Below are 14,253 nucleotides of genomic sequence, written 5' to 3' on the forward strand. Positions count from 1 at the left end.
CTGGCTTAAACATAAAAAGTAATAGTAAATCTAAAATATTATTCCATAATATATTGAGGGAGCAGATATATGAAATTGCTGCAGTCTGGAAAATACAGAAAACACACTGAAAAGTTTGTTTTCTTAATCTGTAATTATTTAGGGATAATAAATCTAAGAACACTAAAGACTATGATTAAATAATAGATTTTGAATTACAAGAGTACTTCAAAACAGTATGTATTTAGAATCCTGATTAATTTTACAAAATAAGAAACAAAATGGCATGATTTTTAAGAATTTGTGCCTTTCATCAATTATAATTAAGCAAAATTATACTGAATAGTTGCATCACTGTTTAAAACCTGGTTCAGCATATTTGTATTATTATGCCAAGACAGTAAATAGCAAACCGTAACCAAGCAAGTGATTAATATTTAATGTCTTTTAAAATGTACATGCAGAGTTTAGTTTAAACAATGAAGAAATTAAAGCTCACAAATTATATGAAAAATGGAAAAAAAATCTTTCTTTACATTGTCATTTTGAATAAGAAGTCTCAGGACATATTTTATATTGTTGATCTGGCCAGATCTATTGTTCTTATCCAACTGGGTGGAGAATAGTATATGTGGGCAGATACTAAACTGAATAAACAAAACTTGGAAATAAAATGCATATTTCTTCTACTATTTTACTGAATGTAATAGTTACACCCCATCTGCCTTCCAGTCATACTGCATTCACATTTGACATGGGAGGGATTTGCTTTAATGACCAGACCTGTAGTTAAGTAACACTTCATATACCAACAGGTATGTTTCAGGTATTAGTTCCATATTAGCAAGTATTGGTAACTTTAGATTTCCATGAGACGTAATGACACATTTGTCAGTTAGATTATGATGTCAATAATCTAAAGAAACAAAAATCATTAATACATTTAAAATTCACGACTAACAAAAACAAAGTTAAATGCCATTTAAATGACATTACAGCTCCATAGCATATACTCAAAAAAATAGTTCTCTTTAATTTTTCCTTCATAAAATTAGCTCTTGTGCCTATGTACAAGTGAATTTAGCTATAAGCCAGTCAGATTTGCAGAAATTCCAAATCCTGGTTTATCTTACTTCTCCCTTAAATGTTGGCAAAGTTGAACTTTTCCAAGAATAAAGTCAGAACCAAAAATGGCATTTTCACAGTTTTACATTGCAAGCTTCAACCTTCAGGACTGCAGGCTGTCAGCCATAATAGAGCGATGGCTCATCATCACTTATATCCGAATCACCTTCGTCCATTTCACCTTCGATGACCGATTTTTTCCCTTTGCAGCATGACACAATTAATCCAATCAAAAAAACCTGTGAATTTACATCAACACACTGTGTTACTGGAGGTCAGATGAAGGATGCAACAGATTTTATGTGAGGCAATATTATTGCCACGATGCACATGTTGTAGGTATAGTTATCCTAGAACATTAGATTGTATTCATAATCATCTTTCAATAAGATTACTTACTCCAATAAAAGCCCAATTGCCAAAGTAATATACAGCATTGAAGAACCAAAATTTGTGTAGAAACAGATATGTCCGAGTAACTGTGCACTGATCTGGAGAGGGATAAAAGAAAGCAGCAGCTAAGAATTGCTCTTAAATGTTAGGAAATGAATTTTAAAAGGTCATGATTCTTCCAAGTATACATGGATTCTCTTTACAACTGAAATTACTGCATAAATGTGTGTGTGTGTGTATGTGTGCATACATATACATACATACACAAGTTATATATATATATATATATATATATATATATATATATATATATATATATATATATATATATATATATATATATATATATATATAGGGACGCGGTGGCTCAGTGGGTTAGGACGCTGAGCTTGTCGATCAGAAGGTCAGCAGTTTAGCGGGTCAAATCCCGAGTGCCGCATAACAGAGTGAGCGCCTGTTTCTCGTCCCAGCTTCTGCCAACCTAGCAGTTCAAAAGCACGTAAAAATGCAAGTAGAAAAATAGGGACTGCTACGGTGGGAAGGTAACAGCGTTCTGTGCGCCTTTGGCGTCTAGTCATGCCCACGGAGATGTCCTCTGACAAGCGCCTTTGGTGTCTAGTCATGCCCACGGAGATGTCCTCGGACAAGCGCCTTTGGCGTCTAGTCATGCCCACGGAGATGTCCTCGGACAAGCGCTGGCTCTTCGGCTTTGAAACAGAGATGAGCACTGGCCCCTAGAGTCGGAAACGACTAGCATGCATGTGCGGGGGAACCTTTACCTATATATATATATATATATATATATATATATATATTTGTTGTTGTTAGTTGCGAAGTCGTGTCCGACCCATCGCGACCCTATGGACAATGTTCCTCCAGGCCTTCCTGTCCTCTACCATCTTCTGGAGTCCATCTAAGCTCACGCCTACTGCTTCAGTCACTCCATCCAACCACCTCATTCTCTGTCGTCCCCTTCTTCTATTGCCCTCAATCTTTCCCAGCATTAGGCTCTTCTCCAGGGAGTCCTTCCTTCTCATTAGGTGGCCAAAGTATTTGAGTTTTAGCTTCAGGATCTGGCCTTCTAAAGATATACATATATATATATATATATATATATATATATATATATATATATATATATATATATATATATATATATATATATATATATGTGGATCCTTGGTTTTTCAGGTTTTTCCCCGCGTAGAACTAAAGGTGTAGGCGCAACGTTTCGACGACACCTTTAGTTCTATGCGGGGAAAAACCCGAAAAACCAAGGATCCACATACAGGCACCCACGAAAACCTCAGAAAACATATATATATATATATATATATATATATATATATATATATATGTGTGTGTGTGTGTGTGTGTGTGTGTGTGTGTGTGTGTGTGTATGTGTATATGTATGTATGTATGTATGTATGTATGTATGTGTATACACACACACACACTTACCAAATATCTTTCATTTTTCAATCTAAACGGATGAAAAAGGATTCATAAACACAATTTGTCAGTTTCAGGAATCAAATTTACTATTCAGTCTCTGAAATCTAATAAGGCACCTGGAGATTATTTTTTTTTACTGCCTGATCTTTTCAAGACTGGTTGATTGGTGGGTTCTATTATTAGCAGAGCTGTTGTCCCATATAAATTGCATCCCAGTCAGATGAGAAGTCGCCATTATAACCCTCATGTATATAAAGAGGGAGGCACGGGTGGCCCCAAAATTATAGACTGAGAAGCCTTACTAAAATTCGGTCTAAAATGTATACAAAACATCCTCTGAGTAAAGTAGAAGACAGAGAAATAGGAAAAAAAAACTTTTTAGTGGAGGAGCAAGCTGGATTCAGACTAGAGCACATCACAATATTATTTGACACCACCTCATAACAAAACAACTAACTAATGGCAAAAAAAAACATTTAACATCATTATAGATATCAGTGTGGCTTTTGATTCTATAAACAAAAATATTCTGGGGAAGAAACTGCCTAACTTAAATATGGGAACCCAGACTCTTTACTCAAACACCCATTTGAAAGCCTGCATGGGTGTAAATGGTCCTCTAAGAATACACTTACCCATAATAGTGTCAGCCAGGGACTGTATTTTAGCCTGAATGTTTTTTAACATCTATGTCCATAATATTCCAGGATTCTGTATGCTTCGCACACTCTCATATGCCAAAGATCCACGACAAATTAATTAATACAGTTTTATATCCTGACGATTTGGCACTTTCAATAGGGTTAATTAGTATGCCACTACTTCGCAAGACAGTTTGTCAAAATCTACATTAAACTTTTTTTTTTAAAAAAAATAGCATGTCTTGAAATTTTACATCTGGAATCTGTATATGCTAAATAAGCCTACACTTTATTCTCAGAAGAATGGGTATGGAAGTGCATGTTAAGGGGGGGGGATGGACATTGTTGGCAAACTGCAGTAAGGCCGAGCCACATTCTACAAGCAAGGCCTTGTTCTTCTGCCATTTCATTTAGGAGGAGAGTATCAGCAGAATCAACTTACTTCACTGACCCTACTTTCTTAGTCCTCCAGAAGAATTTAGAACGTAGTTTATAGATGCTAAGTCAGAAATAAGTACACAAATATACATTTGTTCTCAAACACACAGATCTACAGTCCAAGTTTAATAGTTAAGATTGCAATTTTATAATTTAAATATCAGAACTTACTTATACATGGCATGACTGCTCTTTTCCAATATTGGAACTTGTCAAAACCACAGAGCCAGATCTTTTCTGTGACGTTCAAACCCTCTACCGGGAACTGAACTTACAGACTACTGAACTTTAAATTACCATATGCAGTGCATTAGCTTTGGGAGCTATCCAGGCTCTGGTGCTCAGCAGTGTGGCAGGAAGGGATATGCAGAATCTATCAGAATGGCACATATATGAGAGAACACCTATCTGACCTTGACGAATATAAATCACCGGGACCCGACAGATTACATCCCAGAGTTCTGAAGGAGCTGGCAGATGTAATCTCAGAACCTCTGCACCATATCTTTCAAAACTCCTGGAGCACCGGGGAAGTACCTGAGGATTGGAAAAGGGCTGGTGTGGTTCCCGTCTTCAAAGAAAGAAAGGGTGGGGGGAAACAGACCCAGGAAACTACAGACCAATTAGTCTAACACCAATACCTGGGAAGATCTTGGAAAAGATAATCAAAAAACAGATCTGTGAACAACTAGAAGCAAAAAAAGTTATAACCAGTAGCTAGCACGGGTTTGTCAAAAACAGATCATGTCAAACCAATCTTATTTCATTCTTTGATAAAGTGACTAAATTAGTAGACCAGTGAAACGCCTTGGACATAGTATACTTAAGACTTTAGTAAGGCATTTGACAAAGTAGACCACAACCTGCTGCTTGGTAAGCTAGAAAAAAAGATGGGATAGACAACAACACCATCAAGGTGGATCTGTAGCTGGCTGACAAACTGTACTCAGCGAGTAGTCCTCAATGGCACTACATCCACATGGAGAGAGGTAAGCAGTGGGATACCACAAGGCTCCGTCTTAGCCCCAGTACTCTTCAATATCTTCATTAATGACTTAGATGAGGGAACAGAAGGGGAACTCATCAAATCTGCAGATGACACTAAACTGGCAGGAATAGCCAACACCCCAGAAGTCAAGCTCAGGATCCAAAAAGATCCTGATGAACTTGAACAATGGGCCCTATCCAACAAAATGAGTTTTAATGTGCAGAAAAGCAAAGTTTTACATTTAGGCAGGAAAAAAAATCAAAGGTACAAGTACAGATTGGATGAGACCTGGCTCAAAAACAGTAACTGTGAGAGAGATCTTGGAACCCTAGTGGGCGATCACTTGACTATGAGCCAGCAGTGTGCAGCAGCCGCCAATAATGCTAATACAATCCTGGGTTGTATAAACAGAAGCATAGAATCAAGATCACATGAAGTATTAGGACCGCTTTATAAAACCCTAGTAAGACCACACCTGGAATACTGCAACCAATTTTGGTCCATATACTACAAAAAAGATGTTGAGACCTTGGAAAAAGTTCAGAGAATTAATTTTAAGTTTTTTCTTTAATTTTAATTCCATTTATATCCCGCCCTTCTCCGAAGACTCAGGGCGGCTTACAAGCTTAGCAGTAGCCTTCATTCTATGTATATGCCTGCTTATTAGGGCTTTCACACACACACCCCAAGCGGCATTATTACAAAGTCAGCTTAATTGCCCCCAACAATCTGGGTCCTCATTTTACCTACCTCGGAAGGATGGAAGGCTGAGTCAACCTTGAGCCTGGTGGGATGCAAACCTGCACTAATTGCAGGCAGCTGGTGTTACTTAAGGAGGCATTAGCCCACTGCTCCACCAAGGCAACTAAAATGATCCAAGGCCTGGAGATTAAAACATATGAAGAACGGCTGCAAGACTTGGGTTTGGCTACTCTAAAGAAAAGAACAAACGGGTGACATGATAGCAGTATTCCAGTATTTAAGGGGCTGCCACAAAGAAGAGGGAGGGGTCAAACTATTCTCCAAAGCACCAGAGGGCAGGACAAGAAACAATGGTTGGAAACTGACTAAAGAGAAAGCAACCTGGAATTAAGGAGAAACTTTCTGACAGTGGAATAGCTTGCCTCCAGAAATCGTGGCTGCTCCATCACTGGATACTTTTAAGAAGAGGCTAGACAGTCACTTGTATGAAATGGTATAGGTTCTCCTGCTTGGGGGGGGGGGCTGGACTAGAAGACCACCAAGGTCCCTTCCAGTTCTAGTCTATTCTATATACAGTTCAAATTCCCTTAAGATCTCAGGTAAATACAGATGTTGCAATATATTATGCCCCTGCATTTAGGTTTTTACATGATTTCCACCACCACTGGAGTATGGGGTTGGGGTTTGGGTTTGGCAGAGGATTTGAACCAGACAAAAAAGATGTGGTTACATACATCTGACGAATCGCAATATAGGACCAAACTGCCTCCTGGTGTCTATATAAATAATACCACAATAGCATGGTCTAGAAATTAACTGCTGGCCTAGAAACCAGGAGACTGTAAAGCTCTAATCCCATCTTAGGCATGAAAAACTGACTGGGTGGCTTTGGGCCAGTCCTCAAGCTATGACCATTTGTTCAGTGGCCGTTCAAAGGTATGCAGATGCTAAATAGGACACCCATTCCCAAAGTTACAGTCCTTGCAGCACTCCTGTGCTCACGTGATTAAAACCTGGACGCTTGGCAGCTCACCCACACTTACCAGAGGGCTTTTCAACCCCCCCCACACACACACACTCACCTCCTTTCCATCCCTGCTGTTTTGGTCCCTGCACTCCATTGCCCCTTTGCCAGCTGTGGGGTGCCAGTGAGCCCCTGAGCTGCCCGTGGCAAGCAGCCCAGAGCTGTGTGATTCTGGGGCTACTTGCTGCCTCCCAAGGGAGGAAACAGTTGCTAAAAGGGAAGAAATGGGGGGGAGGTAGATGATTGGGAGGGGTTGAAGGGGCGGCAGTCCTCTACCGTGGAAGAATTGAGGCTAGGAAGGACTGGGAATGGCTTGTAACTGGGTGGGTCCTCGTCTAATGACCGGTGAAATTCAGCAATAGGGAGTGTCGCTAAGCAATGCAGTCCTGTGACATCAAGCTTTACAGGTAGTCCCCAGCTTACAACCAATTGCTTTAGCATCCATTTGAAGTTACAACAGACCTCCCCAGACTTACTTACAACCCGGTTTTGAAGTTCTGAGGGCTGCCCCTGCTGATCGCATTTTGGGTGCTTGGCAGTTGGCCCACGTTTACGACCAATTGTGAGGTATGAGACTGCACTTTTGGCGGAAGGGCCAAAACTGACACTTACTTCCACTTTCCATTGGCTAAAATGGGACCGTTTACTGACCACAGCATTCTGTGCTGTTCACTTAACATCTGCCACAAAAAAGGTTGCAGAAACCAGGTGCAGTCACATGGTGACCCGCTTAACAACTGTCGTGCCTCATGATCATATTTTGGACTCAATTATCTTCATACGTCAAAGACTAGCTGTACAACCACGCTGCAACAGCAATGGAAATCCTGGTCCCAATCGCCACTGTGACTTGAGGACTGCCTGTATGCTGTATTGAAAGTGAGAATTTCTACCCCTCCGAGATGGGAAAGATGGAAATTATCTAAACTTTGTTCACAGAGATCTAACAGAATCCGACATTCGCATTTTCCTCTCTGAAAGCTTGAGGGAAGATGGACTGGATATACAACATTTTGATCAGACTCAAAACTTGTTTAATGACTACTTCAAGCCCCAAGGAAAAACAGAATACTGATTTTCTCTCTTATTCAACATATCATCTAAAATCACTCACTTGCTTTCACTTCCGTAAGCCAGCCCTGATCTCCAGAATTAGCACTAGATTCAGCCACCTGAATCATCTACCATCTAGTTTCATAAAATCACAGAGTTGGAACGTATCTTAAGAGATCAACTAGTCTGATTTTGTCAACAATCTTTTCATATTATACCTTAATGCTATCTTCGCTGAATTAATTTCCACTCAAAACAAATGAGCCGCTACAGCCTCGGCTTTTTCCACAGCATCTTGCTGGTCAGTCCAGGTGCAGCCAGTCCTCATTTAGCAACTGCCTTGTTTAGCGAGTGTTTGCAGTTACGACAGCAATGAAAAAATAAAGTTACAACCCATCCTCACAGTAACAAACTTCACAGGTCTATACAGGTAGGACTCAACTTACAGCCACAACCGGGACCAGAATTAAGTAAATCCAACTTCCCCCATTCCCTTTGCTTATCCAGAAGCTGGCTGGGAAGGTTGTAAATGGCAGTCACATGACCACAGGAAATGGCAAATCTTGGTAAATACATGCTAGTTGTCAAGTGCCTCAGTTTTGATTATGTGATCATGGGGATGCTGTGATTGTTATAAATGCAAGAACCAGTTGTAGGTCACTTTTTCCAGTGCTGTTGTAACTTCAAATGGTCACTAAATGGTCACAACCACTAAAGAATGGTTGTAAGATGATAACTACTGTAAAGCCAAGGAAAGCTGAATTATAAGCACAGAGTTAATTTAGCGGTTGAGTTGCTGGTTACAGCTATGGTCACTAAATGAGGATTATTTTATTCTGTACCCTTGTGTTTCAAGCAAATCCTATCTGACTTTTTAATGCTCTAAAATACATCCTCTATCTGGGAAAAGGAACAAAGCAAGTCAAGAGCAAGTTGCTTTGAGATGATTGATGTTGTTGTGAGTGCACACAACAAAACCAAGAAAGCACAGCCTTTCTGAACCTTCAGTATGGTCTGTTAAATGAGAGCCATAACCCAGAAATCCAAATGAAAGAGAATGACTGGACTAAGATCACCAACAGAGTTTTGTCACTTGGGAAATGGAATGTACATTCTCTATGATTTCTATGGACTACACAGAAATTTTTAATTACATTTTCAAGCACCATTCAGGAAAGAAAAAATAAACTACTTTAAAAAACCCAATAGAAGACAAAAGAGAAACTTCCTTTAATTTAGCCTGTGTTCTGTACCAGCCTACTACCGGCCCTGCAGATAAGGCAGGGACAACCCCTTTACAAGAAGGCAAGAGGCTGGAACTAAGCCTGCCAAATTTATGGACACAAAAGCAAACAGAGCAAAACAAGACACGAACCATGAAACAGGAGCTATTCAAACGGTTGCCTTCAGCAAACCAGCCCTCCCACACATTCCCCTTTTATACAGCTCAGGGCGTGGCTTCTCTCTGCCTCCTTCCGAGGTGCCCCATTGCCTTCCTCTGTTTACTCCTGCTTGACTGCCTCCTGCGTCGGGCGTCCTTGAACAGGGCCAGCTGTGGGTCATCTTCATCCACGCTGTCAGGCTCACACAGCTGGGTCTGCGTAGTAACCAGATGGGAGGGGCCTGGCTGAGGGCTCTGCGGAGCCTCATCAGCAAGCTCTCCAACACCCTCAGCAAGCTCTCCAACACCCCCTCCTCCTCCTCTGAATCGTCCGACCCAACTGCCGAACCCACAGGCTGACCCTGAATCACAACAGCCTGTGATCATTCCCTCTTGTGCATCTTGTGGCAATTCACAGAATCAAAGAAGGCAAGAGTGGGAAGTTCCTCTAGGGGGTCGTCAAGTCCAACACATGGTGCAAGAATCTCCACCTTGGCATCTCCACCAGATGGTTTTCAAATTCTGCTTAAACACTTCCAGCGAAGGACAGACCACCACTCCTAAAGCAGTTTGTTCCTTTGTTGAACAGTTACTTTAAGAACATTTCCTGATTTTCAACAATATCTGCTGCCTTGTAATTTAAAGCCATTGTTTCTTACCCTGACTTCTGCAACAACTCTGAACACTTCTGCACACGACAGCACTTCAGATATTTGAAGACAAGCTATTATGTGTCCCCACAGGCTAAACATAGTCAACAACACTTCACAAATGTTTACTCTCAGGTCCTTAATCTTTGCTGCTCTCTTCTGGACCCATTCTTCTATAGTTTGATAACTGCTTCTCTCCAGCCTGTTTTACTTTTTTCTGTCTGTCTTGACAGACCTTGAAAGCCAGCTCCATAGAACAAACATCTACACTGTCCACTCCCACGACCAAGTACCTTGCAAATTAAGTAAGTTGCTGACAACATTAAACACTACATGTTTCAGAAAGAAATCTGTCATAGTACAATACCACTTCAGGTTTTTTTCTTTTCCTACCAATTAGCCAAGAAGAAATTCAGCTTGATTATCTTTCACCTTTACTAAAACAATGAAGAGCCAAAAGAGGAGCCAGAAACTGTTGCCATGGGAATGTAGCGCACCCACACTACTGATGCAATGGGAGAGCATCCTGTAAAGCTTGACAAAAATAATCTAAGGTCTTCTGTTCCTTATTCATACCAAGATAGGTGTATTTTAAAGGAACATTTAGCTTTAACACCTGCTACAGATAATATACAACACAGACAGGGCAAAAAAGTATTAAAAGATTCTATGACAGATTTCTCAAGAGAGTATCTCAAATGAGTATGTAAAGTGCAGATGTTTTTTCCAGAGAAGATGGATTTAGGGAAAGCAAAAGCCTATCCTGAATTTGAGTAGCCAACTCAGCAAGATCCAGAGAAAAAGCTGGGGAGCCATCAACCAAGGTTTGTCTAAAAATAACCTCAATGAATCTAAAGTTAAAGAGGCTAATTATTTATGTGCTATTTTCTTTTAAATCACGGGATAAAATTACAAAGAATCACAAATGAATGCTGTTAAGTACCTTATTTTTGGAAACATTTTTTAAAATCAAACACTTTTCAGTACTAAAGGTGCCATACCAAACATCTTTCAAGAATCATTTGTGAAAAAGGTTGAAAATGGCTATTTCTGTGGTAAGTTCAAAATTATTGTTATAAATGTGCAAATAATGCCACTTTCTAATTTTAGAAAATAACTGTATAAAGTGACAACTAAGGATAGTCTTATACTAATATTTAAATATGGCCTTATACATCTGAATAAAGTTATTACAGAATTGATAAATTTTATTTTTGAATTTGTTCCTTACTATTTTTTATAATAGAGTTCCCCTGTGTTTATTTTATTGATTTAAAAACTTCCACACTCTTGAGGCCCCTGACATTTTCATTATAATATATACCCACAACCTTGAGATTCCTTTTCTTGTCAATCCTTGATAATTGTAATATTTGTTTTGAATATGGATGCATTTTTTTTAATCCCATTTATATCCCGCCCTTCTCCGAAGACTCAGGGCGGCTTACAATCTAAAGCACAATGTGCTTAGCAGTAGCCTTCATTCTATGTATATGCCTGCTTATTAGGGCTTTCGGCCCCCTCCAAGCGGCACTTTTACAAAGTCAGCTTATTGCCCCCAACAATCTGGGTCCTCATTTTACCTACCTCGGAAGGATGGAAGGCTGAGTCAACCTTGAGCCTGGTGGGACTCGAACCTGCACTAATTGCAGGCAGCTGGTGTTACTTAAGGAGGCATTAGCCCACTGCTCCACCAAGGCTCTTTACTATCTTTACTACTCTTTACTATCACATTTACCATGTCTTTTTTATCTGAACTGACCCCCTCCCCTTTTCTATTTATTAACAATTCCTCTGGAGGAAAGACCCAGACTAACTTCTGAAGATAAATGTAGCCCTGAGAACTAGAGGTTTGTTTTACAACTTGCTAACTTTTCAGTTTAAAACCATTTTATTTTTTACAGATTATTTTAAACTTATTATCACAATAAAAAGAGTATTTTGCAAGAGTATACATGGTGCAAGACAGGGAATTAATTTTAAAAATAAGAAAGTGAGGTCACTTCATGATGGACCTTCAAAATAAAGCATTTTTCTCCTACATAATGAATTACATCGTTTTAATTACCACAAGAAACGGTGATGACTCACAACCGAAGTTTCTTTAGAGAAACATTATACAAGTAAATGATGGATAAATGAAGAGGAGCTGTAATCACTGAACAGCACCTGCACGTATTGGTAGCATAATGCTCTAAAATAACATTTGCTGAAGAATAGAGAAGATAGTTATTTCTGCAAGCATCAAGTTAAGCACTGTGGGAAACAGGATCCTGGGATAGATATGCTTAAATCTAATTCAGCCAGGTTACTCTTCTATTCAAGGCAATATTTTTAGAAATGTAGTTGCCATAACAACCTCTTTTTTTATATTACGAATGAAACCGGGATTCATGTGCAATCCCATCAGCAATGCTCTTATTTCTAATACTCTTCTGTCAGTATAATCTCATAATCAATATATACTGGTATATAAACCATAAGGCCTGGAAGTAGGATGTAAATTAGAAAGTAAATTGGACTGCTAAAATGTACTGCACTATAGAACAATGAACATATTTAAGAGAACATTCTCGCTGAACAAGGAGTTACAGCCACAACAATTTATTGCAAATGAATTAGTGTGTCAGTTTCTTTATTAAAGAGTCCTTCCTCTCAGCACTTTTTTTCTTCTCAAAAGCTGGTGGGGAAAGTAATAAATTATCTAGTTAGTGGCCAAATGCTCATCTTTACTCCAAAATACAAGTTAGTCTAGTCATCAACACATTAAAAGGTAAAGGTTCCCCCGCACATGCGTGCTAGTCCTTTCCAACTCTAGGGGCCGGTGCTCATCTCCGTTTCAAAGCCGAAGAGCCAGTGTTTGTCCGAGGACGTCTCCATGGTCATGTGGCCGGCATGACTAGACGCCAAAGGTGCACGGAACGCTGTTACCTTCCCACCGTAGTGGTCCCCATTTTTCTACTTGCATTTTTTACGTGCTTTCGAACTGCTAGGTTGGCAGAGGCTGGGACGAGTAACAGGCGCTCACTCTGTTATGCGGCACTCGGGATTCGACCCGCCAATCTGCCGATCTTCTGATCGACAAGCTCAGCGTCCTAACCCACTGAGCCACCGCGTCCCTTACACATCAACACATTACTTTGAAGTAATTCTACTGAACGAAAATAAGCATCCTTAAGACTACAGTCACAGTTTTTATAAGAAAGGCAAAATAATAATAATAATACTGACACATTTTTCCCAACAGTCTTCTGGAAATTATACACAAGGAATTAGCAGCCATTCTCTGCAGAAACAAACAAGCAAACAAACATACACCACTAGAGAGGAAGTAGTAAATACTTTCTCATTCACTCATGATCTTCCTTTAAATAGACTACCTCCCTAATGAATGAAGTGGAGAGTACTCAAGCATCTGGACTACTTGAGAGGAAGATAATATGAAAACAGCTGTTTGTGAAGGAACATCCTTCTGAATGTTAAGCTTGTTTAAAAACTGCCCAAGAGCGGGAGGGGGGGAACAAACCTGTCATTGCAAAATGGGCAACAGAAATATAGAAACAATCTTAAAAGTATATTCTTTTGAAAATAACAGCAAAATCTATACAGAAGGGGAATTTTGTTTATTTAGAAATGGCTACTTTCTTAGAGAAGCCATGATGTCCAAGCATCAACAAGTTTCTAATTTGATATATTTGATATGCAACATTTAAGGGAATTTGATGACTCAGGGCCAAAGGCCTTCATATGACATCAGAACAGACTGTGGAAATAAAAAGACAATTCACCAACAGATTTGACAATATTTTTATTCCTTAGAAATTCATGAGATAGGAGGTGGCATATCGTCAGGATTGCAACCATAGTTGGGGATTAAGAATCAAATTAATGTCAGCTTCAAGGCAAGTTCTGATAGTGACTGGTGAGCAGCTTTAGTGTCTTCCATGAAAAAATCAATACATTCAAATAGACTTAATTACCAATTCAAGTATCTTTCACTATATATTAGAACAGGGTATGGAGTTATCTCACCTTCAGGTGCATCTGCATCACAGTCTTTGGATATGTATGTTGTTTCATTGTTCAAATGTCCTTCAAATGTCTTATTATTCTGCACAAAGAAGACATTAATTGAGGGTTATTTCACAGATACTAATGCCATTGACACATCATGTATTTTATTTGGTGCAACAAGCATCATGAGTCTTTTCTCTTTAAAAACAGATACAGGTAGTCCTCAACTTACAACAGTTCCTTAGTGATCATTTAAAGTTACAACAGCACTGAAAACAGTGACTTATGACCATTTTCCACACTTACCACCATTGCAACATCGCCATGATCAAAATTCAGATGTTTGGCAACTGGTTCATATTTATGATGGTTGCAGTGCCCAGGGGTCATGTGATCAGCTTCTGCAACCT

At 39.4% G+C, this 14,253-nt stretch overlaps 1 protein-coding gene across 1 annotated transcript in view; it reads right to left on the minus strand.

The window, feature by feature from the left end:
- Window positions 1-203: 203 nt before the first annotated feature.
- LMBRD1 (LMBR1 domain containing 1) overlaps window positions 204-14,253 on the minus strand; it is a 69,370-nt gene continuing 55,320 nt past the window's right edge. Inside the window, exons 14-16 of the mRNA XM_083350621.1 lie at window positions 13,862-13,940; window positions 1,504-1,595; window positions 204-1,343 (exon numbers count right to left, since the gene is read on the minus strand). Coding sequence (XP_083206747.1) covers window positions 1,224-1,343; window positions 1,504-1,595; window positions 13,862-13,940 — 291 coding nt within the window. The 3' untranslated portion in view covers window positions 204-1,223. The remainder of the gene's footprint in view (window positions 1,344-1,503; window positions 1,596-13,861; window positions 13,941-14,253) is intronic.

Source organism: Vipera ursinii, assembly GCF_947247035.1.
Source record: "Vipera ursinii genome assembly, chromosome: 1".
Lineage (NCBI taxonomy): Eukaryota > Metazoa > Chordata > Lepidosauria > Squamata > Viperidae > Vipera > Vipera ursinii.